This window comes from Hipposideros armiger, unplaced genomic scaffold, assembly GCF_001890085.2.
Source record: "Hipposideros armiger isolate ML-2016 unplaced genomic scaffold, ASM189008v1 scaffold_12, whole genome shotgun sequence".
Lineage (NCBI taxonomy): Eukaryota > Metazoa > Chordata > Mammalia > Chiroptera > Hipposideridae > Hipposideros > Hipposideros armiger.
Window position 1 is genome coordinate 978,659 of NW_017731362.1, and position 27,066 is coordinate 1,005,724.

At 35.3% G+C, this 27,066-nt stretch overlaps 1 protein-coding gene across 4 annotated transcripts; it reads left to right on the forward strand.

Moving 5' to 3' along the window:
• The first annotated feature begins 16,486 nt into the window (after positions 1-16,486).
• On the forward strand, positions 16,487-27,066 carry CTXN2 (cortexin 2). 4 transcript variants are annotated; one of them, XM_019664189.1, is made up of 2 exons: positions 16,487-16,824; positions 26,619-27,066. In XM_019664189.1, exon 2 carries the CDS (start codon positions 26,676-26,678, stop codon positions 26,919-26,921), a length of 246 nt encoding a protein of 81 aa, XP_019519734.1. In that variant the 5' UTR covers positions 16,487-16,824; positions 26,619-26,675; the 3' UTR covers positions 26,922-27,066. The 4 variants fall into 4 exon arrangements, with proteins under 4 accessions (XP_019519734.1, XP_019519762.1, XP_019519744.1 ...); XM_019664217.1 differs by having other exon boundaries at positions 16,813-16,896; XM_019664199.1 differs by lacking the exon at positions 16,487-16,824 and adding an exon at positions 16,905-16,984.

Genomic DNA, 27,066 nt, shown 5'->3' on the forward strand with positions numbered 1-27,066 from the left:
CGCGGGCGCCATCGCTGCCGTCGGCCCTGCCCCAGGCTGGCGAGGTCTTGACTTGTCCTGGAGGCCCTGGGGCCATGTTCTGCCCACCAGCGCCATGTCGTTTGGCACCCGATGGGGGTCTTTGCTTACTCAAGTCTTCTCTGGGTGTTAGAAACCTCTAGGGCTCTGAAACCCAGACTATTCAATTCATTCCACGTAGGGCCATTTTAAATGAGAGAAGCACACACAATTTTACCTCTTTAAAGACGTCTGCAAATCTTCAGGCTCCTATTAGAAATCTTTTGAATAATGCAAATAAATGACTTGCCACTTCGATGCCTAGGCACCCTGTGGACATTCAATAAATTAGTATTGATGACGGGTTGCAATTCACCAAAGTGGCTTTGAATTTCTTTTGAGTTCTGGTTTTCTTGACAATGAGGCTTTCCTTGGGACTCATCTATCAGTTTATAAAAAGAAGACTGAAGTTTTTAATTCTCCAGGCAACAATCAATGGGGAGAATCTATAATTTGTATAAGAAATCTAGATTAGCTAATAATGGACATGTTGGTTTTTGGTTATGTGTTTATTATATGCTAATGGAATTATATTTGAAGCAGTTATAGGCCCTCAAACAAATTTAATTGCCATATGGAGTTTTTAAATATAGTCATAGATTTTTCCCCTTAGTATTTAAAAGAAATCCATTAAACTTAATGAACTCCCAACTCTTGAGTACTACAATTTCACATTGAAATAACTTTTATCAGCTGAAAAGTTCAAAAACTTTTCGAAAGGTTTGTTTTCATAAAGAAGGAAACGTGTGATTTCCATGCTTTGTAGAATATCACACACATTAGTGATAAAGTTGTAATTAGAAACACACTCAAGCATTACATAATTTCCTCAATTTTCCCCTGGTCTTTGATATTTCAATATGTAGGTTTCTGCCCTTAACCATAAAACATTCGACCCTATGCTGGAAGAGTTGCGCTATTTCATCAAACATACACACATAAAAATCAGAACAATTTTAATCATAACGAGTACACCTGGTAAAATACTACTGTTTAAGGTGCTACCGACATTGTTTCATAAACACAACACATGCTACTGTAATTGCACAAATTGCTTCTCCTCAGTGAATCCTAAAACTTAGCATTTGGAGAAACAGAAGTGTATGGGATTTTGACACACAAAACCTGGGTTAGAACCCCAGCTCTGCCACTTTCTGCCTGTAACTCCTTGGGCAAGTCACTTAACTTCTCAATCTCTCCATAATAAATAAGGATAATCACACTTATTTTGCAGGATTAAGGTGAGGATTAAAAGAAAGCACTTTATGTAGGGCAAAGTGCTATGTGAATATGAAGTAGTATTACAATTCCCTACCTCTCCAGGCTGGGCAGGGTTTTAGTCAAAGAGAATCTTGAGATTTTTCTCAAGAACTGAATTATAACTACAGTAAAACCTTGGATTGCAAGTAACATGGTTTGCAAGTGTTCCGCAAGACGAGCAAACATTTCAAATACATTTTAACATGAAAAACGAGCGATATTTTGCAATACGAGTAGTTTGTTTCCGGAACAAATTATGCTCGCAAACCAAGGTATTATTGTACTTTCAAAACATTCATCTCTCTCTGTTATCCTTTTGCTATAGTTGAATTGAATGATGAAAACTTAACCCTATAGTCCTCAGTACAGTATATTCTTGCAAAATTCTTCAATAGATCCAATTTAATATTTTAAGAGGACTTTATGATTAAAACAGAGTAGTAGGTGCATGAGGAATACAAAAATTAGCATGGACCTGCCGGGATAGTACATTTATAAGAAGCACTATTTGAGTGCTATAATAGAAATAAAAGTGAAGTATAATTTATTTTTTTTTTTACAAAAACAGGAGACCAGCCTGCATGCTGTATTGTGGTAATTAAAATATTCCATTAAACTAGTTATCTTGTGCTCTAGAGCACTAATCATCAGAGAAATGCAAATTAAAACTACAGTGAGCTATCACCTCACACCTGTCAGAATGACTATCATCAAAAAATCAACAAACAAGTATTCGCCAGGGTGTAGAGAAAAGTTAACTCTCATGCACTGTTGGTGGGATTGCAAATTGGCACAGCCACTATGGAAAACATTATGGAGTTTCCAAAAAAAAATTAAAATAGAACTACCTATAACCCAGCAATCCCACTTCTGGGTATTTATCAGAAGAAATCTAAAACACATTTGAAAAGACATATGCATCCATATGTTCATTGCAGCATTATTTACAATAGCCAAGAGATGGAAGAAACCTAAGTATTCCTTGATAGATGACTGAATAAAGAAGTTGCACATATATGCAATGGAATATTACTTGGGCATAAAAAAAGAATGAAATCTCACTATTTGCAACAACATGGATGGACGTAGAAGGTATTATGCTAAGTGAAATAAGTCAGGTAGAGAAAGACAAATACCATGTGACTTCACTTATATGTGGAATCTAAAAAACAATGAACAAACAAAACAAAATCAAACTCAGATACAGAGAACAGACTAGTGGTTGCCAGGTGCGAGGGAGGTTGGGGAGCTGGGTGAAACAGGTGAGGGGATTAAGAAGTACAAATTGGCAGTTACAAAATAGTGTAGGGTATGTAAAGTATAACATAGGGAATATAGTAAATATTGTAATAGCTATGTGTGGTGTCGGGGGGTACTAAACTTATTGGGGAGATCACTATGTGAGTTATATAAGTGTCTAATCAGTATGCTGTACACCTGAAACTGCCATAATATTGAATGTCATCTGTAATTGGAAATTTTTTTGATAAAAAATTTTTATCTTGATTATTGAGTTTTTTGGCACCCTTTTAAGTGCTGTGCCTAAGACAAAAGCCTCATTCACTATACTGTAGTTCTGATCCTATAAAAGCATAAAGGGCAGAGGCTAATTCCTACAGGGAGATCCATGAGCGCTTCATGGAAGAGCCGGATCTTAAGATGAAGAGAACTGGAGCAGCTTCTGAAGAAAAAAATGATTAATCCTTACTACTCCATCTGACTACTCTATAGATTAATCTTTCTTCCCTCTTTTGCTATTAATATTATACTTACCTTAGCTAAATCTGCAAAAAAAGAAAAAATAGTTATTAACATCCTATTGCTGCATTCCATTTCTATATTTTTCTCTTTCTTCCTCTACTTTTTTTTAAGTCCTTATATACATACTGGAAAATTCTTGACTAATGCGTTAGCTTTTATCTTCTCATGGTTCCCATTACAAATGCACAAAATGTATTAGTAGCACAACTTCACATAACTACTTAGTTTCTTCTTACTAATTGAAGTGTGTGTGTGTGTGTGTGTGTGTGTGTGTGTGTGAGAGAGAGAGAGAGAGAGAGAGAGAGAGAGAGAGAGAGAGAGAGAGAGAGAAAGCCATTATACATATGTGGAAATTTAACACTAAAAATCTCCAAATATTTTCAATTAATATTTAATATGTGTATCGTAAACAGGGTGTTCACCTGCTAGTAGCAGAGACTGGAAATAACTGTCTGAACAAGATAGAAGTGATTATTCTCTTAAAAATAATCAGTGCAGAGGGAGACATCCCAGTGCAGGTATGGTAGCTCTATAGTCATCATGGACTCAGGTTCCTTCTGTCTTAATCTTTTGCCACCCTAGTGTGAGGCTTTCATTCTTAAGGTTGTCCTCTGGCCCAGAATGGCTGCTGGAGACCTAAGCATCTTGTCAGTATTGGAGGCCAGAGCAGTCCAGCAAAGAAGGACTCTATCGAGAATTCTCACACTTCCACTCATGGGTCAGAACTTAGTCACATAACGCACCCAGCTGTATGGAAGGTTGACAAATAACTTTTCATTTGGGCTCACTGACCAAGTTTTACTTTCAAAGAAGAGAATCTAGTGACAACCAGGATGTGATCATTCTTTTTCTTTGCTTTTGTGATACATATATTTACAATGGAATATCACTCAGCTATAAAAAAGAATGAAATCTTGTCATTTGCGACAACATGGATGGACCTAGAGGGTATTATGCTAAGTGATACAAATCAGACACAGAGGACAAATGTCATACGATTTCACTTATATGTGGAATCTAAAGAATAAACACACAAAACAGAAACAAACTCATAGATACAGAGGACAAACTGATGGTTGTCAGATGGGAGGGGGTTGGGGAGCTGGTGAAAAAGGTGAAGGGATTAAAAAGTACAAATTGCCAGTTATAAAAATACTCACAGGGATATAAGTACAGCATAGGGAATACAGTCAATAATATTGTAATAACTATGTATGGTGTCAGATGGGTCCTAGATTTATCAAGTTGATCACACTAAGTTGTATATGCGTAATTGTCTCATCAGAGTTGTACACCTAAAACTAATATAATATTGTATGTCAACTGTAATTGAAAAATTAAAAACAATTTAAGAATTAGAAGGGAAAGACCAAAAATGTGAAGTCAGAAAAAAAGTATAGTATGATTTTTAAGTCAATTTGCTTGGCTTTATAAAATTAAATGGTTGGATGGAGCCATTGAGTTTTCACACTTTAGGGAATTAAAACTTAAAATGAATTTATAACTTTAAAAAACACTGCAGGTTATATTTGAAATCCATGTGTAGTTCCCTTTTTCATCATAGAAGTTCATTCTATGATGAAAAGGTAGATGTTGGTTATTATCACAAAGAAAGAAAAACATGGTCTTATTCTGACAAGCTCCTATTTACTATTTCTTCCCTGCTCCCCACCCCCCATTGTTCTGCTTAATTTAGGAATCTATTTTTTAGCATTTAGCATTCTAAAAATACATCTGGGAGAAGGCTCTATCAGTCAAGTAAAATTTAGAATTAGGGCAATTATCTGAATAATCTAGGCAGAAATTCCACTTTCATCTCAATTATTCAAATAATTCAGATAATACCAAGGTTTTTGCTTGAATTCTTTAGGTAAGTGTTTCATTTTTCAACTTTATAATGCTGGGGTTATTGCCCAATAACAGATTTACTTTTGATTTTTGTAAGAAATATTGGGATATATTTTTTCTTTGAAGACTACAGATTCCTTCAGTTTCCATATAGTGTGTTGTTGGAAAAGTCATGGTGCATTTTTGCAATGAAAAACATAGAAAAAATACGTCATAACTTTTCCAACAACCCAATATTTGAGTCTCACTTTTTATTTCTTAATTTAAATGACTTAGTTTATATTTTAAATTTAATTTAAATTAAATTAAATTAAATTTCTTTATTTAAAATTTTCTTCAATCTTAGCCCAATAACTCCATTACAAGGAGGATCAGCAGAGCAGATTTTCAAGAGCTCTGCCCTATTTCTCTTCTTATGTGCATAGTTACTCTCTTCTCCTTAGTAATTCCATGAATTGGGCTTTCTCTGTCCCAAACCATGGATATTATATGGTAATATTTTTAACTATTCTAAGTTTAGTATCCTAACCCAATAAGTACAATAGTTCCCCCTTCCAAGGCCCCCAGTGGATGCCTGAAATCACAGATAATACTGAACTATATATATATATATATATATATGTATATATATATATATATATATATACACATATATGTGTATGTATATATATATATATACATATATACTGTTTTTTTCTATACATACTCATACATACCTATGATAAAGTCTAATTTATAAATTAGGCACAGTAGGAGCCAGCCGAATGGCTCAGTTAATTAACAGTGCAAGCTCTGAGCAACAGCGTCGCCGGTTTAATTCCCACATGGGCCAGTGAGCTGCACCCGAGCTGAACTGCCCTGAACTGCCTATGGGCAGCCGGATGGCTCAGTGGTTAGAGCATGCACTCTTAGCAACAAGGTTTCTGGTTCAACTCCCACATGGGATGGTGGGCTACGCACACCCACAACTAAGATCAAACATGGCACCTTGAGCTAAGAGGCTGCGAGCCGCTGATGGGCAGCCGGATGGCAACTGGGCTTTGGAGCTGAGCTAGCTGCGCTCTCCACAACTAAGATTGAAGAACAATAACTTGGCTGTTCCCCTTCCCCGATTCCCCAGTAAAATCTTAAAAAAATAAATTAGGCGCAGTAGGAGATTAACAACAATAACTAATAATAAAATCGAACAGTTATAACAATATACTATAATAAAAGTTATGTGAATGGCTTTGGGGCCATCATTAAGTAAAATATGGGTTACGTGAACATAAGCACTGCAATACCAGAACAGTTGATTTGATAACTGAAATGGCTATTCAGTGACTAAGAGGCAGGTAGTAGGTAGATTATAAGGCATGGATCTGCTGAACAAAGGGATGATTCACATCCTGAGCAAGACAGAGCAAGATTTTATCATGCTAGTCAGAACGGCATGCAACACAAACTTATGAATTGTTTACTTCTGAAACTTCCTACTTAATATTTTCAGACCATGCTTGACCACGGGTAACTGAAAACATGGAAAGCAAAACTGATATTAAGGGCAGACTAATGTATTAATGAAAATTATTGCTTCATAGAAAATATTGTTTTTAATACAAATAATTACCCTCTTTAGCAATATCATTCTCAATTTTCAATTACAACATGTAAAAGAGAAAATAGATTTCTTAGAGTGATTAACAATAAGGTTCAATCCACATGCTGTCTGGTGTATTGGCAGATACTCCTATAAATGATGATAATAGAGATAATAACTGACAATTCATATTCCTCTTTTTATTTGATAATAGAAATTTATTTAAGGTGACCATGAATATTGCTAAAAGTCCACATTTCCTAGGTACATTTGCAGCTATGCATGGCCACATGACTATGTTCTGGCCAGTGAGATATCAGCAGAAATGTTCTGAGGACCATGTAGGAAGTTTTTTAGAAGGAACTGACTTTAACTGGAAGAACAGCCTTTTGTCCTCTCTTGCTCTCCTGCTGCTGGCTTGGAATGAAGAAATGATATCTGGAGCAATAGCAACCATGTTGGACCATGAAGTGACTGTGATTGGAAGCTAAGTGCTAAAGATAGTGTATTGGAAAATAGATGACACCATGAAGCCATAGTAACAACCCCCACACTCCTACCCCAAACTTGTTTTCAAGAGGAAATAAATTTCTATCCTTATTAAATTGCTACTATTTAGAGTCTTTCTATTATGCAGAGTTTAACTTAATCCTGATGATCACTATTGTTTTTATCAAAATGACTTATTTGCTTCAATAATTTCTTCTACACTATGACCACACAAACCCTACTTGAAAAATGTTTATTTTCTGAAGAAGTAGTTTATATTGGGTTTTGTCTGCTCCTTCCCTTTATGCTGCAGAACACAAGTTTGCTATCTGATATCCATCCTCCCTGTGAGACTAGGGGGTGAAATATCCTTCTTGAAATCATAAGGCAATAGGTATAAGGACAAAAGCTACAAGCTAAGGATGACAGGTCAGTAGTTTAGGAGACTGAAACATTGATGACCTCACAAAACCATTGTGTAAGTCCTAGACTGCCTACATCCATACTTATTTTGGGAGAAAAATAACGCCCATTGCCTTTAGGCATTGCCATTGGATTTCTGTTACCTCACTTTAATGAAACTGAACAGAATCCAAAAATTCTACCATTTTGCAGCCCTTTTAACAAGAATCACACCATTCCTGATGGATGGCTGAATATGAGCCTAGTTTGGTACAAGCAAGGATTTTTCAGTAGTATACAATTGTGATACATTTTTCATGGTGTATTGCCGAATAGTAGGCTAAAGTGATTTCATGTCATTACATTTCAATTCACAAACTGTTCAAACATGCTACAAATATATATATGTATATATGCACATATATATGTATATGAACAAACTTGATTAAGTATATTTCCATGGCTTTGATGTCTTACTTTATACAGCAGTCATCCAGGAAAAGAAAGAAAGCTTTGGATTAAATCAAATGGTATAGATATTTCACGTAGGATTTAATGCACAAAGACTTAGAGGTTTACACAGTAATTAATAGTGTTGGAGAAGCAAAGGTTTAGGAGTGATTACTAGAGTTTGAAAAATTAGGAAGGGCAGGAGTCATGGGGAAACATCACCAATGATCTTTGTTGCCTGTGGCAGAAAGTCTCAGAATTTTCTTATACTCAGAAGCTGCTGGCATAACATCTCATCTCATCAGCCATTTGTTGATAACCAACAAGGTTACTGCTGCTGAGATGAATGGTTTCTCTTTCTTCTCCTCCCTTTAAAATTTTCACCAGTGCCTCTTATTGGTAGAATTCAAGTTAGAATATTGCTGGCAACAGAGTATGAGAAATGTCTCATACAAGGGAGAGCTTAGAAGGGTAAGGATGATGCATCAATAAGAAATATTTGGCACAGTTTCTATGCCATTTAGCATATGTTCTCAGGTGCCCAAATACATAGGAAAGAATTACTATATTCATTTGTTTGTTCATCATTAATTCATTGTTTCTGTTAGATTCAGGAATGTCTGCACCTCTAAATAAGATTAAGTATGTAAAAACACTTGTAACTTATTTTATTTTCTTGACTCTATTAACAAATCTCAATTGTGAGTTCCCTGAGAAACCCTTCAGATTACTAAGGAGGCTTGTGGTAGTACTGTCAGGGTAGATATTCTAACAGTCCCAAAGTCACTGAGCAAATATAGGTTTGCATAAGGACCCATTTCCCTGCACGTAGATTTCTACACCTGGCCTTCTAATAGTTCTGGAAACTAGTGTCAAAAACATTTCCGGGGCAGGCCAAGTGGCGCGATGGTTAAGAACTCGCTTGGGATGCCAGAGGGCCCCGGTTCAGATCCCACATATGAGGGCCAGTGACACTGCCCTCCACAGCTAAGATGCTGAACAACAGCTCAACCTGGAGCTGGGCTGCCATGAGTCGCCGGCGATGGCGTGGGCTGCAGTCCCTGTGGCAGTGGATTGCCATGGGCTACCGTGTGTGGCCAGCAGCCAGCGTGAGCGGCCAGCAGCCGCAGTGAGCGGCCGTCCAGAAGCCGGCGACTGATCTGCCTCGCCAGAGAAGAGCGCAATGATGGTGCCAACTTGGGCCAGTGAAGCAACGTCCTCCACAACTAGACTGAAGAACAAAACGACAGCAACTTGTCTGTTCCCCTTTCCCCAATTCCCCAGCACTGTTCCCATCCCCCCAATTTCCCAATAAAAATCTTTAAAAAAAAACAAAAAAAAAACATTTCCGGAAAATTAGACCTTATTCTTCCCAACTATTTATTGCTATGAGCATCATCTAAAGTCCTGGTATAGTCACATAAGAATAATTGTGCAGATGTAGAGTATAGTGTGGGAGTTCAGTGAATGGAATTGTAATAGATATGTATAATATGGGGGAGGGGAGTGGGGCGGTGGATTGGGGGAGGGAGGTTGTCACTTTGATGGGTAAAAAGTATAACTATTGCACTGTGTTGTATACCTGCATTAATTAAAAATAAATAAAAAGAATAACTGTGCACTGTATATAGAATACTATGTAAAATTATTATTAATGTCCTCAAAACATTAAGTTTTTATTTTCTCATTAAAATATTAATATTGTAAGTATTATTTTATTAAATAGCCACCAACTTCAACTTATTTTATGCTGACTTTTAGCTAGATTTGAAAAATAAGGCCCCTTTGTAGGCCTTTCCAGTTGTCTTCTATAGTTGCCTAATGTGACTTTGTATCTTCCTAACCACTCATTCAGTTTAGTTTTGCTTAAAATATGAGAGCTGCGAGTTTTATTTGGCTAGCTTAGTTTTAGAAAGCTGGTATCAAATATGCAAATGTTTCTCTTTTAACAATGCATGAATTCCCACCCCCAAAATACCTCGTGTTCTACAAAATCATGTATTAAAAATAACTAATGACTTAAGAAAATGGAAAGACAAGCTCCAGCTGGGATCACACCCTTTGCAAAACACATATTTGATAAAGGACACATATCTAACATATACAAAGAACTCTTAAAATTCAATGATAAGAAAACAAATCATCTAATTAAAAAGTGAGAAAAAATCTGAACAGACATCTCACCAAAGAAGATAGACAGATGTATAATAATGATAAGATGTTCAATATTTTATGTCATTAGAGAATTGAAAATGAAAACAACAATGGGATGCCACTATATAGCTGTTAGAATGGCTAAAATCCAAAACACTGACAACACCAAATGCTGATGAGGAATATGAGCAACAGGAACTCTCATTCATTGCTGGTAGGAATGTAAAATGGTACAGCAACTTTGGAAGACAGTATGACAGTTTCTTACAAAGCTTAATATACTCTTACCAGTTAATGCAGCAATCACTCTCTTAGTTATCTACAAAAATGAGTTGAAAACTTATGTTCACACAAAAACCTGCACATGTATGTTTATAGCATCTTTATTCATAATTTCCAAAAATTGGAAGCTACTAAGATATGCTTAAATAGTTAAATGGATAAACAAATTGTGGTATATCCATGCAATGGAATGGTATATAGTAATAAAAAGAAATGAGCTATTAAGACATGAAAATTCACAGAGGAATCTTAAATGCATACTGCTAAGTGAAAAACTAAGCCAGTTGGAATAGGTTACAGGCCGTATGACTCTATACATGCATTCTGGAGAAGACAAAACTATACAGACAATAAAAAGATCAGTGGTTTCCAGGGATTCTCCAGGGGAGTGGGGAAAAGGGAGGAATGAATAAGTGGTGCACAGGGGTAATTTAGGGAAATGAAACTATTCTGTTATGATATATAATGGTGGATACAAGACATTTTACATTTGTCAAAACCCATAGAGCTAAACAACACAAAGAATAAACTCATATGTAAAATATGGACTTTAGTTAATAATAAGGTATCAATACTGATTCATCAGTTGTTACACATGCACCATGCTAATGCAAGATGTTAATAATATTGGGTTGTCGGAAAAGTCATGACGTATTTTTTCTATGTTTTTTGTTGCAAAAATGTGTCGTGACTTTTCCGACTACCCAAAATATAAAACTGTGGGATAAGAGGGAAAGAGGTATATGGGAACTTTCTATAGTTTCTGTTCGATTTTTCTGTTATCCTAAAGCTGCTCTAAAAAAAACAAAGCCCATTCAATCAAAAACCTAACTAGCAAGATTTAGGAAAAAATCACGCTGGGGGAAAACCCAGTGTAAAACCCATGCAGCTTCCCAACCAGAGCACTACAAAAAACATTTACAAACCTAATGAAAATACTAGCACAGTTAAAAATACAAGTTAAATATATACATTACAATATATCTAGAGCCTCACAAAACAATAGTTAAGAATGATGCAAAAGTATAAGGAGAGGTTCAATTATGAAAATAAGAGGAAATGCACAAAGATCAGGAACAACTGTTCAATATGCATTTCAAGACAGCATGTGGCCAAACTGAGCCAAGAGGATGAGGGAGGAGTGAATGGGCACTGTGCACAGGACTGCTTTCCTCCACAGCTTACTGCATTCAGCTGGGTTAGTGGACTTAGAGGTAAGCTTCTTTTATTTGGTAGACAAAACACTAATATACTGGAGAAAATCATGTATACGCCAACTGATTTCCACATTTTATTGACATCCCTATTTGCCAATAACTGGTTCATGTTACAGAAACATAGACCATAGCAGAATAAACTGCTTTTGTTTCTCTGTTTCTTTAACCCAGCAAAACAACTTCAGCCAAATAAATATATTATACTGTAGTTATGGCTCACACATTTGTGGACATTGTGCCCAAGGTACCCTATCATACTCATTAGATTGAACACTAAATATAGTAGAAGTCTTGAAATATACTTTAAATTAATTCATTTAAGGTTTAGGAGCAGTAAAATTAAAACCAATTAAACAAAACTTTATAGATGACTCTGAATTGAAACATTTAATTTACAATTTTTCTTTTCAGGGAAGTTTACCAGCAAAACATAACATCTCATTTTCAATGGGACTCATCCAATAGGCCAGCATTAGGACATTATCTACACTAAAGTGTCATCACACTCAAATCAGATATGAGTCCACTTATGTAATTTCTTCACTGTGGACAAAAATTTCACACAGGCATTTTCTAATCAAATCTAATCCTCCTATTACTGTACTCTCTACTCCTATTTCAGTATATTCAGCATTGGCTACTTTCTAGAGATCAGGTGATAAAATGACTCCATCTTATCTCCAAGGAAATCCAAGGGAAAAAAATAGAAAACTAATGGGGTGGCAAAACAAAAACAAAAACAAAACAGGACGTTAAGCCAGTCAATATTTAGCTGCAAAACTGAGAATGAGACCATGGATCATTCATTTATAGCAGAAATTTTGAAATCACACCTTCCATTACTGTGGGATTATAAAAATGGACTTCCAATGCCCTGAGTTGTAGGCAAAATTATATGCACATATGCATTTTTAGGTAGGGGACACATATTTCTTATTGGAATTTCAAAATCATTTTTAATCCTCCAAAAAGATTAAAACCACTTACTCATATGTAGGAAAAAAGAGTATGGGTAGCTAGCTACAAATGACACTCAAAATAGGTAAGAATGTATTTTTCAAAAAATAAACAGGTGAGTTTTAGAAATACCATCTAAAGCCAAATAAGCATTGAATAAAATTTTTAAATGTTTATAACAAAAACAATACATATTTGTCTCTAATCATTGGTTAAAGTTTTGCATTGGAAAGTTGTAATATCCAATTTTTGAGTAAATAGCACATTTCAAATAAAAAGGCACAGCTACATTAAAACATTTTAGCTCAGAAAGAATAATCAAACTTCAGCGAGACAAGCTATAGATTTCCACGAAAAGCTGAAGGTAACATGTTGGTCTAATAAGTTTAAGAGATGACCCCACTCTAGAAAACTTGAGAGCGAAGAGTCAACTGGAGCCAAGATGGCAAGATTTCAGAGCCAGCAAAATTTTCCTTTGAAAGAATCTTTAGCTGACACATTAGAGGAAATTCTTGTTTTCAGTTCCTTTGTGACACCCCCATTCTAGAGTATATTCATTAGAGCAGAGCTGTCATGTTCTTTAAATGTCTATAGTTACCATGTCTTCTAACAAGGTAGATAATTAACATTTTTACTCTCTGACATAACAAAAAATCTTCATCATAAAAGGGAAATTATTTATAGTGTACAGAATTAGAAACAAGGAAGCAAAGTGTTTAGAAATAAAGCTGATCTATGGTTATATAAATTGAACTCTTCTTCTGGTAGCTTAACATTTATTATTTAGTCATAATAAATTGGATTTTTATCTTCACAGCTAACTAGATGATCATTTTTTTTGTTTTAGTATCTTGTTAAACACAAATTGATAAAACAGCTATACATACACACTCAGTAGTCAAAATTTGAGACTAAGAAGTAAAGAAATGAATGTATTCATTTACTTATTTTTTATTTATTTACTCCATTTATGATTTTAATGATATTTACATGATGACATATATTTAAAAAGATAATTAAAAGAAAATAATATATTAATACCTGAGAAAATAAAATTACAGCAGTCAAGGCAATAGAGAAAAAAACAAATATAAAGGCCTTAAAGTCTTATATAGTTACTCATTTGTAGCTTTTAATTTGACTCTGACATCCCTGAAAACCAAAAGAAAAGGCAAATGTGATCAGTTACATGATATACATTTTATATAAGAAGAGAACACACCACTTACCTTGGGATGACTTAAGTGAAGAAGAGAGATGTGAGAGTTCATGAAATTGGTGTTTTGGAGGGATATCATATAAAAAACAGTAAGTGATGTGTTGGGCAGGTCTTTAGCTAACAACCCTATAACAGAGCAGGTTGTGAAAGCTAAGGGTTGTTTTATGTAGAATATTTGTGTTTAAGCTGAAAGTGTAATGTCAAAGCATAGTAAAGGCAATTTTGTTTGCAGGATGTCTAAACAATGCCACCCTCATATTTACCTTTCTAATAATTTGGATTGCTCTGAAAATAAATCATTGAAGTGTAGATTAACCAAATCTTCTTTAGAAAAGCATTCAAATATTTCATATCTTTTCACAACTTTTTAAACATAAAAGTTGGGTGGCAGACTTTGGTAAGAACCTGAAATATAGGTATTCCTGATTTTATTCTATTCTTAATTACTTCTTTGGCAATGGAGAATAAAATATAAATTATTAATCTCTGGGCTTCTATAGAACTTTGTAGAACTTGCCAAGTTGTTTTGCAATGGATCTCATCAAGGGCAGAGACCAAATCTCATCTATCTTTGTATCCCTGCATCTAGCAAAGAAAGTGAAACATAATGGATTTTTAATCCATTATGCTTTCCTGAATGAGCCACTTTGCAGACTTTTCAGAGCATCATCCTTGTTCATATGGCTTGAAAAGGGTCAAGGTTATGCACCAAGGAACCTAATTTGTAATCAAAAGTTCCCTTTGGCATCAATTCAAAATCATTAACTAAAAGCACTGTATCAACTGATGTAGGTATGGGTTTTATAAAACACCAGAAAACCGTTCAGAGGAACCTTCAAAATATATGTGTATTATGTCAATGACATGACAAATCAGCATTCGCTCAAATGATTGTGAAACAATGGCCCTATCCTGGTTTCTAATCAGGGTGAGAATTATACCTGTAACATCCAGATTTTAAAATCAGTGTCATGAACATTTACTATGGAGCCATATTTAAAGACATAACATGACAAGTCAAAGTCTCCAATCATGATAAATTCTCGGAGTAGGGCCCATACTTCAACAGTAGAATCACATAACTTAGTCCTGCTTCCTTGAGCTGGGCTTGAAAAGAGAATGGGGGATTGCAGATCATAGTATGGAAATAAAGAGTGGAGTAAATTATAGTATGTGTACAGACAATGTCAAAATCAAAATAAAATGATAAAATCTATAAACAGTTTGTTACTATTTTGCAACAAAATAGTAACCCCTGAACTTATTTGAATAAAATATGCTTGCAATAGTGTAAAAATGTACATAGAATAATAGATGGAAGAAAATGACCTCCTTTCCCATACTCTTTGAATGTCTGCATTTCCAGAATACAATATCTCTTGCACCTTGCTAATTGAAGTGTGGTTCTGAGACTAGCGACCCCTAGCATCACCTGGGATACTGTTATAAATGCAGAATCTGAGGTCCAACGTCACATTTACTGTATGAGAATGTGCATTTTAGCAAGATCTCCATGACATTCATATGCACATTAAATTTCAAGAAGCACTGCTCTAGCACCTAGTACCAAAAAAGAATATGGACGTTAGTGAGATTTTAAAAAGTCAAAAAAACCATGGCTATGATCATGGAAGAAGATACTTCTACTTTTTCCTTGGTGGGCAGCTAGCTAGTTTTAAATGAAAACTAGTTTTAAATGAAAAAAAAACTTTCTTTTTGTAAAGTCTTGTATGAACTTCCAGTTACATATTGCCTATATTGTCCACTTTTTGAGATTTTCTAAGTTAGTAAATACTCCAAATGACCATGAATTATTATTATTATTGAACTATAACACACCGTTATATTATGCGTTTTCAGCATTATTTTTTACAGGAACAATGACCCAATTTTGTGTTTACATTTTCCCCAATTGTTGATAATTTAATAATTCATAAGACCAATAATTAAGCTCTAAGGGAATCTACAGGTGTTCGCTACTTGTAGGTTCTGGATATAGCATCCAAACATGAATAGAATTGGAACCTTATGAGTTTGGAGAACAAGACCCCTAAGTAAGAATGAGGGGAGATATTTTAGTTGTTTTTGTTTTTGCTTTGTTTTGCTTTCAATGCTGTTTAGGCTCGGATTCTATATAGTCAACAATGTTTAGAAAACGTGTCTTGCAACTACATACGGTCTTTATCAGAGCGTCCCTCGCCTGGTGTCTTACAGCTCCTAAGTGGAAGCTATTGTAGATTTTACTACGCAATATTTCAGCACTACGGACAGCGCCTAGGCACCTAATCCTGAAGGCGGGGGATCCGGTTGAATTTGCGTAGAGGAGAAAAAGTGCAGCAGGGGTAAATAACTCCGAATGCCGCATGCAGTGTTCAGTTAAACCTTTCACTCCAGTCTTTCACATATCGGAGAAGAAAGATGTAAAAATTTAGTCGCTACTCCTCGACTGAGACTGAAGTCACCGAGCACAGCAAAATGTTCGCCGCGCAGCTACTGATGCAGCGAGGAAAGGAAAACAAAGATTTTAACAATAAATTAAACCCCCACTGCCTGAGGAAGCGATATTGGAGATGAACTCCAATTGCTAATCTGCAGAGTGTGATACGAGTGAAAATGTGCGCCTGTCTTTTTATTTATTTTTCCTTCTTTTTGACAGATCGAAAGAATAGATAGAGCCTGTTGCTGCGGTGGCGGATTCCTTTCCCCTCTCATTTCCCATTTCTTTTCTGTCTCATACGCACACACAGTCAAACGACCCCCCCACACAGACACACACACACACGCGCGCGCGCGCGCGCGCACACGCACGAGCGCACAAATATTTACACACTGCTACATCGAAGAAATCCATGCATATTTCCCTGCAGATACAACTCGCGCGCACACGTACTTCGCTGGCGCCCACGTCCTCTGCCTCTCACCGACAGACACATTTACACACACACACACACACACACACACACACACACACACACACACACACACACACACGTAGGCCAGGAAAGCGCTAACCACGGTCCTGTGACTCCACGCAGGTTCCCAGGGCATGCCTTTTACATTATTATTGAACCGATCAGCGACCACAGACAAACCTGCCAACACTTAAGTCTACTCTCGGGATTCCATCTCCATGGCAACAAGCATGGAAGGTGAGACAACCCTGCCTGCGAAGTAACTTTCTCCCCCTACCCTCCGCATTAACGGACAGGGTTCCAGTGCAGGTACAGATGAGAGGCATGTCCTCATTCTCTTGTATTTCTGAAACTAGGAAGCTGGAAAGGAAGTAGGGGGAAGGAGCCTACAGGTCTGGTGAGTTCAAATTCTGAAAACGAAAGAGCCCTTAATGTTTCTGCGGCTGCTGCCGCCAAAAAGAAAAAGAAAAAGAAAAAAAAAATCATGTGTTGTGTGCTGTGGGGTCAGTTTGTTGATGCTTCTCCCATAATGTTTTGTAGGATGTTTCCATGCTTCTTCAGTTTAATATGTCCAAAAAGAGCTGGAGACAAATCAGGCCGAATGATAATGACAGTCTAGGTTTCTCTAGTGAGACATTTTGAGAATTTTCAGACAAGGTTTTCAGTGCTTTGAAAGGAAGGAATGTCAGAGGAGTCATCCAAAGATTGTCTTAAGAAGGAAATTCCCTTAAGGTTGAAATCTGAAAGGTTGGCTGATGGATTCTGGCAGATCTCAAGTTTTCAGACCCCTGGGAAGGCCTGAAATTTATGTACTTCATCGTGATGAAGACATCTGGGTTTGTAATTTAAGGTTTTCCTTTGATTTCAACACATTCTGTTCCTAACGATTAACAAGCTCTGTGCAGATGTGGCCTCAGTAATGTTTCTTTTACCTCTTTACTTTTTATGAGATTTAATAACCTTGATATATGGTGGGGGTGTGTATGTGTGTCTATAAGAGGATTCATTATTTTTTAAGCTTGGGTTTTCTTATGTTTTGTTTCATGAAATAATAAATGTTTATATTATTTGCATTAGAGATTATTATATCTAATATTCATATTGTTTGCATTAGAGATTTTATGTCTAATGACCAATATCAAAATACTTTTCAGCTAGAACATATTCCACTATAATATTTCAGATTTGCTATTTGGAATATCATTAATAGATAAATAAACAGGAAAAAAAAACCTGTTGGTTAAAATAAAATACAAGAGGTTCTTTTTTCTTTTAATAAGCACATACTTTTCAATATTGGTTCTGCAATTGCACATTGCTGCATATAAATTAAATAGTTATATGCTCCTGAAAAGTGAATATTTATACCTCCAGTCAATAAACTTATTTCATAGAAGACACAAACATCACACACAACATTCATGTTTATGAAAAGCTATCTATCAGTTATAAAAATACTGTTATCTTTGCTTGACTATTCACAATGGCATGATTTTTAAGACTTACCATAGATTTTTATTTATTTATTAATAACTATAAAACGACTCAGTGAGATTTGGGCCTCTTGGTATCTACAGGTATATCTTTGGCCCAATCCTATGTCTAGTCAGGATTTAGAAATCCTAGTTTTCATGAAGGAAATGATGCGCTTTCAATGTAATTGCTCTTTTCGAAAGTACCTAAACATTTATTCCAATAATAGGACTTACGGCAATATCTTATCATTTGCAATAGCATTATAAAAATATCCTTAAATACTTTAACAATAATACATATAGACCCTGATATTTAAACTGTGCAATGTTGATCATTTTACCCCTTCCACTCCTTTTTTTGTGGTACTGTAGCATGTTTACAATAACATTTACCACACAATTTTACATTCCACTCTTTTTTGGAAAATGTATTTCTTTTTTCTTAACTATTTTTTTCTCATAGGATCTATTTATTCATGGTTTTATAATTTCACAGTCTAAATTTCTCTCATTTTCCTTTCATTTTCTATTTCCCAATAAACAGCATATTAAGATGATGCTTTCCTTCTGAGGTAGGCATTAAAATGTTTGTTGTGCAGAAAGAATCTGCTGATTTTTTTTTTTTTGCTTTTCCATCTCTTCCAGGGATTAGAGAAACTGAAAATGTACCTTTTGTCCAGAGTTGTTGAGTAATTTGGATACTTATTAACTATGAAGAAATCAGTGTTGTAACTGAAGACCTATTTATTCTTGACAATATTTTGTTATTAATGTTACTTTTATATCATATTATGTTCTATATCAATAGAAAGGTACAAAGTTCAGCACACATACCAATATATCCTCAAAAGCTTTAGACTTGGTGTTGAAATGAGACAAGTTTATTTCACAGAGCAAGTAAAATGGGAAGTTTGGGCAAATGTTTTGAAAACTTAGGTCTGAAAATACTGGTATTTCAGTTAAGCTGCTACATATATGGCTTAAATTTCCAAGAGCATCTATTTCCTGAATACATTGTTATGCGATTGCTTAACTTTTTACTTATTTGCTTGTGTAGACACAGCATGCAGCAGTGGCCAGATTTTCTTCAACTTCGAATATTATCCGTTCAGTTGTTCTTTCTGACTTGCATTTTGTTTTCATTTTTAGTGTAAGGTAGAATTTTAAGATAAATATAAAAGTCTAAGTTCTCCCTTTTCAGATGTTAATAAAATATCTGTTCTTTCTCAACCCAATTTTTTTGTTTAAAAAGGGAAATTTCATAGTTCTTTGAACTCCCAGTGAATTTACTCAGCTCTACTTTAAAAAACTGAATATATATTCATGCCCTTATTATTGAAAGTAATTAGTCTAATGATCTAAACTTCCACACTTTTAACTTTTATGCAGATAAAACTTTTCTGTCAAGTTTGCTTTACCACCTGACTCCATTTTCTCTTTAGCTATCATCCCTAAACACTCTTCAATTTAGTGCTCCTCCTGAACACTCAACTGAATTTTATTAAATGATGAAAAAATTCAGAATGGCAAACCCACAGCTGTTTTTCAGTTCTTAGTCCCGATCACCACTGTAGAATTTGACACTGTTTACCCACACCTTTTAGAAACTCCAGTCTCCTTTGTTCCAGGCAAACTTCCCACTACAGATTTACTCATGTCTCTGATTACTCCTTATACAACTCCACTATCAGACTTTATTTTCTCCTTGTAAGAGAACTATTTGATGAGGCTCATTGCGAGGCTTCTTTCATCTTCAATCATTTCAAGCACCTGCAAATAGAACCTTAAGGGAATTACAACAAAACTGCCTTTTGAATCAAACCAGAAGTAGATCAGGCTTCCTACAGGACAACACTTCAAATATTTGAATACAGATATTGTCTTCCTTGGTTTTCCCTTTCCTAGGTGAATCTCAGCCGTTCTTTCCATCTCTTAAATTTTGATCTGTGAAGTTTTGATGTATTGAATTCTCTCCATCTTGGATGCATTCTTCCATACAAACTTTATTTGACAATAATGCCCTTCAAGTATTCTCCTCACTGGCTATTTATGCGGGACACAATGATCTGGGTTAATTTATTTAAGACTGCCTGTTAAAGTATATACTATGTGCCAGGTATGAGCACCACTAATTCACTAAGTCAAGAAAAAAACCTCCTCATTTACTTTCTAAATTTACACTTCGCTTGTACTTTCTTTATTTTGGTTAATGAAAGCACTGTTATTACACTTGTCCAGGCTAAATAGCATGGTGTCATCTTTGATACCTCTCTCTCCGTGGCCCACTACATTCCACCAGTCATCAAATCCCAGCTCTCACATCTTTATGAATACCTTTCAGACCCATTCCAATCTCTTCCACACATTTACCTCCTAGTCCAGGCCCTCACTGCTTCTCACTTGGACCATTTCTTTTCCACGATGTTCCCTCCCTGAAATCTGTGTCTGCTTCAGTCTCATCATTAACCACTCGGCTTTTAAGCAAATAAATTTCAAACTCAGCCTGACAGTCAGAATATTACACATTTTGGCTGTAACCTACCTTTCCAATGTTTTGTTTCCTATACTCTCCTTTGCTTGGGCCAAATTGCTCACTATCCTCTGAACAAATCCAGCACTGTTCTACCTTCATAGTTAATGTCATGCTGTTTGCTTCTCTATATACCTAAATTCTCTGTGTTTCAAGACTCAGCTCAAATACAATCTCTTACCAAAAAAAAAAAAAAAAGAGAGAGACTTTCTTGATCCCTAAAAGGGTGAAATATCTATTCTCTAAATTTGTTTATCCTCTTTGAATCTATTTTTTCTCAAGATGTTGAAGATAATATGAATCCTGTATTTTTGTTATAGAGATTAAATAAAATAATATATAAAGCAGTGTTTGGTACACAGCATGTGTTAAATACAGACTTGCTTCCTCTTGTAGAAGGCTTTGTAGAAGCCTACACTTTTTTACTCTTGTTTGTACATGGATTATCTCCCTTATAAGCTATAACCTCTTTGAATAGAGAGGTCCCTCCCTGTCTATTAGAACATAATAGCAACTCAATAAATATTTTTGCATCAAAGTATAGTGAATAGTATTACTTTCCATATAAACTGACCAATGAATAATAATAATGTTATTACTTTCTATCATTTGCACCCCATTTAATCTAGGACAGCATTTGCTTTTTGAAGTAAATACCTCATATCTTTGGCTCATATTGACTTTTGATTAATTCCAACTTTGATATTTCACAATTTCACATGAACTTCCAAGTAAAGTCTCCTCAATCTGGGGTTGGTGCACCTCACTCCATCCCATTTAAATACAGAACTTTAAAAGGGTTTCTATTAAATTTTATGTTCTGGTTTCAATCCAGAGTTCTAGTCATCAGAATTGTCTTGAATCTTGACTCTGTGAGTTTTCAGCCAAGCTTTGTGCCAAATTTAGTAATTGTAACTTCAATGTCTTTCTTCAGCCTAAAGAGGATGTAGATAGAATTAGACCTTTGTGGAACTAAAATGGGGTGCTGTCTCTGATTACAGAAACCAATATTTATTAGGGCACTTTCGAGAACTGTAAATCTACATAAAAATACTATTATCCAGGCATATCTCACCATCTTTCCCAAAAGCATATCATGGGAGACTGCTAAATGCATTGCTGAAATCACTCAACCACGTCCTTGCTATTGCCCTGATTCCCCATGCTAGTAGTAAATTTTCAAAAAAGAAAGTAAATTTGGCATTACAAGTTATTAAACTGATGTTAACTTTAGTGAATTCTTAAATGCTGCAAACTAACTGTTAAATAATTAATTATGGACTTGTAACAAAGATTAATTCCAAGTTACCAATATACAACTTTCATCACTTTTTGTGAAAATGAGACATTTTTCCACGTCCATACTTTTGGCAGCACTCTCAGGGTCAAGCATTTCTCAAAGGTTTTGAAAGGTTTTTGCAGATGCAAGTTATAAATCATCTTATCCTGAGAGTTTTAACTCATCTGTGACTAAACAATATTCGATTACATTCTTGTCTTCTTTTATTGTTTGATATTTTGGTCACTTCTAAGGACCATTCCACATTGGTTAAAAATACAGAAGTAGATTAAGTAGTTCTGCCTTTTCTTTGTCGTCTGATACCATTAAACCATCTTGTATAAGTAGGGACTTTAATCATTCATTAGTCAATTTCTTGATCTGAACATATTTTATATGAAATCCTCCCACCTCAAAGCCTTTGCAATGGCTATTTTCTCAAATGTCAATGCTCTTCCTCCAGATATTGTCATGGCTCCCTTCTTGACATCATTCAAGTTTCAGGTTAAATGTTGTCTCACTAGGGAGGCCTTTGCTGACTTCTTAATTAAAGAGTTCCCATCTTCCACCATTATTCTCTTTCCTCTTAACTTGCTTTGCTTTCTCTCATAGCATTTATGACTACCTGACATAATATACATAGATAGATAGATAGATAGATAGATAGATAGATAGATATTTTTAAAATAATTGTGTCTCCACCACCAAGATGCAACACTCATTATGGAAGGTACACATTATTATCTAGTTATTATTATCTAGAGTACACTATACCCTAGCACCAAGAACAGTGCTGACACATAGCAGATTCTCTCTCTCTCTCTCTCTCTCTCTCTCTCTCTCTCTCTCTCTCCATATATATATATATATATATGTATGTATGTATTTGTTCAATGATTAATTAAAATTAAAACATTATTATTATATTCACTATTATATATTACCTTAAGCTCATTCAGTTCTTTAGAATTCCTGACAGTATCCCTAAAGTTTTTGGTTACTTCTCAGCATTAATCTCTGTCACACTGCATTTCTTCTATATTTGTACCAACAATAGACAGCCAAAGAGACCTTGTAAATTATGCTTAAAGCCATGAAACAACCATTTATTTATTCCCCCAAGATAGAATTAAAAAATGCTGATTTTAATGATTTACTAACAGTGGCTCTGTACATCTATTCATTGTTTGTACACCTGCCTGATTCCAAAATCCTTTGAAGTATCTTAGTTAAGTATCTTTGAAATATCTTACCCTTCTCAGGTAAGTGTAACTGCAGTACTCAAGTAATAAAGAGGACAGGGGTGGAGAAAGAAGGAATAATTATACCAGAAATCTTAAGCTAACCAAAGTCACTACAACCGAATACAAATTTTAACTCTGTACTTCCTGGTAGTCAACACCAAAATATCATGCTGGCTACATATCTTTCCTTAGACCATAAAAGCCAACTCACAAAAGTTTTTAGGAAAGATCTATTTCTCTACTTTTGAATACTACAAATCATGTGAGACCTTCAGGGAAGATTGTATTAATCAATCTGATTTTAAAAAAAAAAGGAACACTGAACTTTGAATGAGGTGATGAATTTTGATATTTATCTTCAAGGCCAACTTTTTTGAAATTGAATAAAAGTTTTCTTGTTCACTGTATTTAAAAAAATGTGTTTTTATATTCTGGATGTTTAAAACTTAGGCTTTTTAAAGCCAGAACTTTATTCATCAAAATTATATTCTTCAATAAATTTAGTTTAATTCAATTCACATATTTACTGAATACCTTCATTATGCCAGGAATTGTGGCCACTATTAAGAAATAGTTATTTTTCCATTAAAAATGATAAGTAACTCTATCCACAGATTGTCTAAGACTCTAAGGACAAAGCATTCTCTGGTACAACTTAAACAAATTGTAATATAAAATATAAAGGATTTTGTATTTCTAGCTAGGAAGGTACCTTGTTTTTATTTATTTATTTATTATTATTATTTTTTTAGCTGAGCCATCCTGCTACCTATTGGCAGCTTAGCAGCTGCTCAGCTCGGGCTGGGCATTGAACTGCTGTTGCTCAGAGCTCAAACTCTTGAGCGAGCTCTTAACCAACTGAGCCACTCGGCCGGCCCACCTTGTTTTGATTTAATAGTGACAAATGAGTGTTTTATTGCTATAGCTTTATAGCTTTTTTGTGTATTTGGTTGGTTGGTGGATTATAATAAGAATAACAGAATCTAGTGGATTAACAACTGGCTAATACCCAATTTAACAAGATTTAACTCTTCTAATGACCAGCTATCACCCTGTGTCTTTGCTTACATTATGACTTTAAAAACACATAAATAAATTTAGCTAATATCTTAACTATATTCAATTTAGGCTATTTCCACATGATGGCAAAATGAACAAGCTTTAAAATGTACAGATCATTTAAGCTGCCCAGATGTTTTAACTTCTGTGATACCAATTGTTGCAGGTTGGGGGCCCTCATTTAACCAGACTCTGAGACAGAGTTTAGTGTGCAGGATGTTTAATAAGCAGTGCCCTTGAGCTCAACCTCTGTGGACAAGTGGGGAATTTAGCAGGAGTAGGCAGAAGCTTAGCTGTTGATTTGAAACCAATAACAGCCTTGGTTTACACCATGTAGAACTCTAGAGATAGAAGGGTCCTTCAGAGTTGTCTCCCTTTGAGTCAAGATAGCCAGGGATTTTTACTCTCATATCCATCAGTCATTGAAAATGGTCTGCTCTAGGAAATGGCCTGACCTCGGTGAGGCAGCTCTTTGCTATCCAGGCAATCTGTGAAAGGGGCTAACAGTTGAAGACTATCTTCTGACAGCACTCCCAGCTGCTGGGCAGCAAGTCCTTCATTGAAGGGAGTCTGCTGGGCACACCAGTGTCCACCAGTAAACCACTTTTATTGCTTCCTCTTACCTACATATCCCCTGAAATATTCTAATGGTATAGCCTAGCAAGGTCATGGTTCTAGTAAAAAAATAATAATAATTCAAACATGTTATTTGGCTGAATCAGGCAGTCACCTGGCAAATGTTCTGTCTAGCATCTCCAAGTAGAAACATCATGCTTTTTAGTCTCTCCACCCATTAAACAAAGGAACCACAGAATGCATGGATCTCAACAAAAGACCTTCAATTGACAAAAGCAATAAAATTAGAAATTTAATTTTAAAAATGTTCTAGTTAAGTCCCAAGGTCATGAGCTATTCAGTCCAGTCTCCTATGCCTTCTATAGGATAAACTGTACAACAAGAACTCAATCTTCAGAAAAATCACTCGGAGGCACTTAAGTGATCCTAAATTAAAAAAAAAAAGTATATTTACTATGGCATATTTGTTAGGGCAGAAAAAATGATTTTGTGAAAAGAAACTCAACACAGGGGTTTGAAACTATTTTTTCCTTTTATTAAATAAAAAAGTGAAATAACCAGCATATCCCATAATGTGCTGAATATTTATAACACTTAAGGTTTGAAGATAAAGCTCCTTTGTAGTCCAAACCACTATAAAATAAAATATTGTTTGATATTAACTGGTGTGTTAGTTGGTAAATAATTCTGAATGCTATCAGTCTTGCTCTTATTAATTGCTCCCTTTCTCTACTCCTTACCTCCCATCCAAAAAAAAAAAATCTGAAGGGCCAGTCATTTTAATAAATATAGTTCCTAAAAATTATCAGAAGAAACAATAACCAAACACACACAAAAAAATCCTCAATGAAACAAAATGTCAACAAACAAAAATGAAAACACTAACAATCTATCATTCTCAGTTATTGGATGATGAGATATTTGGTGACAGCTCTCTCAACAAGGGTGGATATGGGTTAGTAACCAGTGATTTAATTAACTAATTTTCATTTTAATTAACATTAAGGCATCAAATGTAATTTTTTTTTTCTTAGCTTCAACACACACTTTTCCAACACTTTTGTTCTAGTTTTAGAATCTTAGTATAGTAGGAGTTTAGGAGAGGAAATCTGACTGGAAGGGGACTGAGGAGCTTGCTTTGAAGCTGAATTTTCATAGGAGACACACTGTTTAACTTAGATTTTATGTTTATTTATGGTGTTCCGAAAGCTGATGGAGATGACGGAGAGATGGCTAATGGTCCACAGCTACTGTGGCTTGTTACTTGCAAGCTGCTATATTGGGTATAGCACTTACAAACACAATTTTAAAAACACAGTTTCTCTTTTTAAGAAATCAACATTTAGTGTATGGGGTAGTAGGAGAAAAGAAAATATAAGGATATAAGTCTAAAAATTAAGGGGCAAAAAAGAGAGAAGACATTAAATGGATCAGAATTTGTATCAGACAAAATGGCAACGGAGATGGAGCTTGAAACATGGACTTAGAGAATTTGACCAGCTCACACCCTGTGATTATTTATGATGTTATCTACACAACGAAAAATTAGATCACAATTTGGGTCAAAAAAGCAGTGACTTAACTACCTTGTAATGCTTTTAATTAAAAGCTTTCAGGGTCAATTATTTGAATATTTACCTTCATGTGTGATTTTATGTTTAGTATTATGTAGGTACTGTTTCATGTTCGCAAAGGCAATTCAGTAATTACTACAATGCTAATTTAGTATCAGATTCATATCTGATGTTTTCAAACATCTTTTGTGAGTTAAGTCAAGAAGGTTTGAAAAATGCCAGATTTTATAAAAACAAGTACCTGACCAATACCACACATGGATAAAATTAAACTGATTCCAATTTTGTATCTAGGCCAAGAGGTGACTCCAGCTGGAATTCTGAAGAGCCACCATGATGTGACAGTGAATAATGAGTAGTACCTACTGTGGCAACTCTTCAGCTAAGATGAGTGTCAACGAAGTATCGGCTTTCTCATTGACTCTGGAGCAAAAAACCGGCTTTGCTTTTGTTGGGATTTTGTGTATTTTCTTGGGACTTCTTATTATCAGATGCTTCAAAATTCTGTTAGACCCGTATAGTAGCATGCCTTCCTCTACATGGGAAGACGAAGTTGAAGAGTTTGATAAAGGGACATTTGAATACGCACTCGCATGACAGCACCGGCTTGATGGATTTTAGCATTATGCTATTGGGACTCACAGTGGATACAATTGTAATTGCCTTGAGCGTGCTGGAGAGAGGCCCATTTCATTCACTGAATTCAATAAATCTGTGCGGTTAATTTATCCACCATGCTGTG

Bases quoted from the DNA above. Each gene is read 5' to 3' on its own strand.
- CTXN2 (XM_019664189.1), top strand. From the start codon at position 26,676: ATGAGTAGTACCTACTGTGGCAACTCTTCAGCTAAGATGAGTGTCAAC.